We start from the raw sequence: 6,437 nt of genomic DNA on the forward strand, positions 1-6,437 counted from the left end.
TCTGGGCCATCTCCTTTAATCCCAGCACTCAGGAGGCAGAGGCAGGCGGATCTACAGAGTGAGTTCCCAAACAGCTAGGGCTACACAGAGAAACCCTGTCTCAAAAACAAACAAACAAACAAACAAACAAACAAGAAAAGATTAGTATAGTGTCCTCCTCACTGAGGCGCTGGCCTCACTCAGTTGGTGGAAGTGCCTGCCCAGCAGACACAGACTGAGTGCAAGCCCATAAACAGGGCGCGTGGCTCAGCTAGTGACCCTAGCACTTGGAAGGTGAAACAGGAGGACCAGTACAAAAAGTAACCTATGACTACATAGTGGAGCCTGGGCGGTGTGAGACTCTCAGAGGAAGAAAAAAAAGGGACACACTTTAAAGGGTAGGACCAAGAGTAACCAAAGGAGCCTGGGGTGTTGAGCCCAGTCAAGGTGATGGCACAGGTGAGCAGAGCCAGGAGAGTAGCTTTTATTTGGACTGAGAGCCATCTGAGATAACATTTAACTAAGGAACAGACTAGGTTCTAAAAGAGATCTTCAGGGAAGGGGACTCTGGTCCCCAGCAGCTCTGCAGTACCCGCTGCAGTCAGCAGGCCTGCCGCTCCATCCCCTCATGTGCCAACATCACAAAAATACAGGTTCCCATCATAAATTTTCACAGACACCAGTCACAAGCATAAAAGAAAGTAAAAAGGATCACGTGGTGCAGATTTAAAACTGTCTTCACCATCCTGGAAAGACAGTTCCCCTGCTGACCTCGCCAAGTAGAATGACGGCAAGAGGGCAAAGGCAGCTTCGCCAGCCCATAGCCATCTTCTTCCCCTTCTCCCTAGACAGCCAGGACCGACAGCAGGGGAAGCCACAGGCAGGCGTGGGGCAGGGAGCACAAGATGACAGCTGAAGCTTGATGGGAGAATGGAGCTGCTGAGACTCGAGGGGAGGAGGGTCCAGCCCTGCGTTCAGTCAGAGTCACTGCTGGAAGAGGAGGAGGAGGAAGAGGAGGAGTGCTGCAAGGGGAAAGGACACGGTGTCAGATCCAGGGCTGGTCACTCCAGGGCTAGTCTGTGATGCCCCACCCTTTCACCCAAGTATCCAGGAGGCAGGAGTCTCATCCCATCCTGTCCCATAACCAACACAGGAATAGATCAAATTGTCCTCATCTGCCGCACAGAACTAAACATTGCCTACAGATTGAGTTTCTCACTCTCCACCCTAGGTGAGGGCAGGAACACTGACTAAATCAGCGTAGCACAGCTCTAGAAAAGAGCCACTACCTTATAACTCCTGTAGAATAGCTGCAAGGATGGGCAATCACAGACTAGAATCTACACACCTAAGAGAGGGTAGAAACAGCAGCTGTGGGGTTATGCTGTACCTCTAGGCCCAACCAGGCAGGAAGGTGGGAGAGACAGAGAGCTGAAGGGCCCATACAGACAAACTTCCACCTACCCTAGAACATTCTAGAGCATTTCCAGGGTCTCTCCTTCACTCCCCACATCTCTACCAAAGACCTAGGATCAGGAACTAAAGCCCCAATCCACAAAGCAAACATTGTGCATAAAATCTAACTGAAGCTTGGAGACCCAGGTCTGCCCTCTCCTTCCCAAGTCCTCAAGGAAACTCCCTAAGTAATAATTAGTATCCCTGTGAAAGGAAGATTAAAATCCTCTTTTACCCTAGGTTTTGTTGGAGGCTGGGCCACAGAAGGAATACTTAACACCCTGGAATGCGGAAGGAGATAAAGGAAACCATGGCAGTAAGGCCATGTTTACCCTTCTGATAATTAATATCTGAGGTTTTGCTTTGTCAGAGACTGAGTCAAGTGACAATGACACAGCCTCAGTGGGTGTGTCCGACCCCAAAGGGATGGGGGGTCCTACACGGCTTCACTTTTCAGAAGTAAGAGAGACCTGATGTCTCGATATTATTAAATTCCTCTCAGGAGGATTCCTGTACATAAAGGAAAAGTCATCTTCCATGCCCACAGGTCACAAGCCCCCTCCAGCCCCGCAGCCCCGCTCACCGTCCCCAGCCAGACCCAGAGGACACCGACCTTTCCGTGCTTGTGTTTTTTATGCATCTTTTTATGAGCTTTCTTCATTTTCTTCCGCATCTTCTTATCTATCACTGTTCCTGGGCCGACCATGCCAGGAGCCAGAGGGTTCACAGGACACATGCCAGGACCAGGTGGGGGGTACGAGGGAGGGCAGGGGCCCGGGGGTGGGTGTCCTGGATATCCTGGTTGTGGCACAATAGGGCAAGAAGGTTGGCACGGAGGGAAAGCTGGGTTTCCCTGGGGAACTCCAGGAGGACAGGGGCCAGGAGGAAAGGCAGGATTGACATGTGGTGGACAGGCAGGATTGGGGCCTCCTGGGCACACCACTTGGGGTGGATATGAATTAGGCCCTGGAAAAAGAACCAGAAAATAAAGATTAGAACTATCCAGAACCTCTGTCAACAAAAATCAAATTTTACTGCTTTTCTTAACACTTAGGAGAAGGAAAACTTGGCAGCAGTGGTCCAAGACTTCGATTTTGCTTAGGGAAGGGGGAAGTTGTAGATACAGAGCCTGCCTGTTCCATTGCAAAATGGGCTGGGTAAGACAGCCCCCAGATACTTACCAGCATGAGGGTTCCACATGTCCAGATGTTAGCTCCAGCCTGGGAAGGAAAAGAGGCAAAAACTGAAAGTCCCGAAGGGGAAAAGTATTTTCTAGAGTCTGAGCCCCACCCTCCAGCCTCCACCTTACAGAGGCTCTGACTAATAGAACCACTATGGCGGAGGTGCGCACGCCTTTAGTTCCAGCACTTAGCAGAGTCAGGTGGATCTCTGTGAGTTCGAGGCCAGCCTGGTCTACAGAGCGAGTTCCAGGAATGGCTCCATAGCTACTGGGAAACCCTGTCTTGAAAGAAAAAAGGGGGAAAAGGGGGGGGGGAAGGGAAGTTCCAGGACAATCAGGGCTACCCAGAGAAACTCAGCCTCGAAAAATCAAATTGGATAGATAGATAGATAGATAGATAGATAGATAGATAGATAGATAGATAGAAATCCTTCCTCTTCCCAGCGCCCCAGTAGCCTACTCTAGCCCAGGGTCAAAACCTTAGAAATTCTATTCCCAGTGTCTCTCCCGCTTTCACTACCTTAAGCCACACCTCGAGACGCCTGTCTCCGGCACTCATTTCCCTCTTACTGGAAAGGTACTGGAGGTCTTCAACCATCCTCTTAAACTCCAGACGCCCCAGGACACTCTGAGAACCCTTGGCAGGGAGCTTAGAAAAGGACCCCTCCCTGGAGCAACAAGGGGAAGGAAGCTCCAGATCCTCAACCTTAGATAAGGACACACACGCGCGCGCGCGCACACACACACACACACACACACACACACACACACACACACACCAAGAAAAGGAAAACGGAGTTCCTAGTTCCCAGACACAAACAGACCCTTAGCTCCAGTTAAGAGGAAAGAAGGAAATTAGGGAGGCCAGATGTCCTGTCACCTACCGAAGACAGAAGACCGAAGACCGCCGGACTTACTGCCTTTCCAGTCTGAGTTCAGACTTCCTGGTCACCCCTATTCATTCTACGCTTCTGCACCGCCCCTATGACCTGGTTATAGGGTCACTCGGCATGATGATTGGAGAACTGACTTGTCAATCGCTGTGGTCCAACTGAACTAGGAGGAACCGGTAGCTCTAGCCGCGAGGCGGAGCCTTTTGGTTTGCGTGCGTGAGGAACTGCAAACGCTGAGAAGTACAGCAGAAAGGCTCCTTAGGGCGGAGCCACGAGCCAAGACCCTGAGCCACCAAACTGTCTTTGGGTTACTGATTTATTTTTTAAAAATTTAAATTTATTTTTCATACGTATGAGTGTTTTGCCTGAATATATGTACGTGTACCAAGTGTCTGCTTGATGACGGCGGAGGTCAGAAGAGATCATCAGATCCCCTGGAACTGGAATTGCTGTTGTGAGCTGTGTGTGGATGCTGGGAACCCAACTGCACTCAGGAGTTAGGCATGAGAAGCAAGTGCTCTTAACTGTTGAGTCATCTCTCCAGTCCCTGTCATTGGTTGCGGTTCTAGACCAGTGAGTAGATTAGGTGTTGTTTAAAAAGAAGAAAAAAGGTGCAAACCTAGCTTAGTAGCGCTTGTCTGTAACCTTGGAGGAGAATCGTAATTCAGGGCCAGAGGTAGCAGCTTCTGGTGGAGTTTGAGGCCACCTTTACTCCCAGCGCTCCGGAGGCAGAAGCAGGCGGATCTCTGTGAGTTCTAGAGCTTGGTCTGCAAATCAAGTTCTAAGATAGCTGGACCTACACAAAGACACTTGGGCAAGGGCAGGGGAGAGCAGGGGAGGGTAGAGGAGGGGAAGAGGTGCAGGGTGCTGCCGGGGGGCTCAGTCGCAAGTCTCAGCATTGCCGTCCTGAGAAAAACACACACGCTTGAAGATGTCCCAGCCTCTCACAAAACTCCTCTGCTTGTCATTTCATTGCTCTGTCCTCTGTGCGGTTGTTTGGAACTTGCTCTGTAGACCATGTTTTGGTTTTTCTTTTTCTTTTAAAGAATTGTTTATTTATTATGTACACAGTGTTCGTCCTGCATGTATGCCTGCAGACCATAAGAGAGCACCAGATCTCATTATAAATGGCTGCGAGCCACCATGTGGTTGCTGGGAATTGAACTCAGGATCTCAGGAAGAGCAGCTGGTACTATTAAACTCCCAGCCATCTCTTCATCCCCCTGATTATTATTATTTTGGTTTTTTGACGCAGGGTTTTTCTGTGTAACAGCCCTAGCTGTCCTAGAATTCATTCTGTAGACCAGGCTGGCCTTGAACTCACAGAGATCCACCTGCCTCTGCCTCCCAAGTGCTGGTCCAGCAGTGTGTGGGTGTTTTGCCTGCACGAGTCTCAGTGCACCATGTGCAGGCAGTGTCTTCAGAAGTCAAAAAGGGCATCAGATTCTCCTTGGACAGAAGTTGTAAGCTGCCATGTGGGTGCTGGGAATTAAACCTAGGTCTTCTGGAAGGGCAGCTGTTGCTCTTAACTACTGAGCCCTCTTTCCAGCCACATAAACACTTTCAATGGCTGGAACCCTTTCATCGTTATTTTAAAACGATGCGACTTTACACACATTCTGACCTTTTCCAGTCTTTAGTTTCCTCTTATGTACGGGAGGCAAGAGAACTGTCACAGAAAACACAAGCAGGCTGAGCAGTAGCATAGTACCACAAGATATTGTTTGCGGAAGGGGGGGCTGGATTTTGGTTTTTCGAGACAGGGTTTCTCTGTGGCTTTGGAGCCTGTCCTGGAACTAGCTCTGTAGACCAGGCTGGTCTCGAACTCCACAGAGATCCACCTGCCTCTGCCTCCCGAGTGCTGGGATTAAAGGCGTGCGCCACCATCGCCCGGCTGGGGCTGGATTTTGGAAACAGGGTTTCTCTGTAGTTTTGGAGCCTGTCCTAGAACTTGCGCTGTAGACCAGGCTGGCCTCGAACTCACAGAGATTTGCCTGTCTCTGCCTCCCAAGTGCTGGAATTAAAGGTGTGCACCACCACCATCCAGCTTGATATAACCAGATTTTAAAGGTTATTCTGAAAGGGACTGGCAAGATGACCTACAGGTAAAGGCGCATACTGCCAAGTCAGACGAGCCCACAGGACAGGAGAGAACAGACTCCTGGAAACTGTCCTCTGACATGCACAACTCTGAACTCTAGGAGCTGAGAGGATAAGGCACGAGGATCTCAAATTGAGGTTGACCTGAACTACTGAACTACACAGCAATCCAGGCTATGACTGAGACTTTGTTTCTTAATAAAAAATAATAAACAAACAAAGTAGTGTTTTGCTTAGGAAAGGAATAAGCATAAAATAAAGGGATTTATCAAATTATCATCAAAAAGAAGGGGAAGAAAATAGAGAAAAAGAAAAAAAGTAGGTATGGTGGCCCAAACCTGTAATCCCAGCACTTTGGCGGAGAAGGCTGAAGGCTCAGGAGTTACATGGGAAGTTTGAGACCACCCTGGGCTATGTGAGATCCTGTGTATAAAACGACTACATCTGGAATTAACTAAAACCCAAAAATTGATACATCTATGAGGGATTTTTGCTTAATTTGAAGTAGGTAGATCCAGGTCTAATCCAAATCTGGAGGTTAGAAGTCTCACCTTGAATCTGCGCCAGCCACACCTAATGGAAACAGTGAGGGCGGAGGAAACGAAAGCTCTTGCTCTTTGCCTGTTTGCCCTCGCCTTGCTTGCAATGCAAGTACATTCCTTCACTGGCTTGAGAGCCCCATTCTCCCAGATTCCAGCGGAGATGTCCCACCCCGTAGACTGAGCAACTGCTACATTCTCGGACTTTCTGTTCAAAGCCAGCCATTGCTGGACTGCAGCAATTCTCTCTCTCTCTCTCTCTCTCTCTCTCTCTCTATATATATATATTTA

At 49.3% G+C, this 6,437-nt stretch overlaps 1 protein-coding gene across 1 annotated transcript; it reads right to left on the reverse strand.

Annotated features, from left to right (window-relative positions):
• Window positions 1-448: 448 nt before the first annotated feature.
• Prr13 (proline rich 13) lies at window positions 449-2,395 on the reverse strand. The gene is made up of 2 exons (XM_013348660.1): window positions 2,048-2,395; window positions 449-1,001 (listed from the first exon to the last, which is right to left on the reverse strand). Exons 1-2 carry the CDS (start codon window positions 2,168-2,170, stop codon window positions 954-956), a joined length of 171 nt encoding a protein of 56 aa, XP_013204114.1. The 5' UTR covers window positions 2,171-2,395; the 3' UTR covers window positions 449-953.
• Window positions 2,396-6,437: the final 4,042 nt, after the last annotated feature.

Source organism: Microtus ochrogaster, chromosome 15 (genome assembly GCF_000317375.1).
Source record: "Microtus ochrogaster isolate Prairie Vole_2 chromosome 15, MicOch1.0, whole genome shotgun sequence".
Lineage (NCBI taxonomy): Eukaryota > Metazoa > Chordata > Mammalia > Rodentia > Cricetidae > Microtus > Microtus ochrogaster.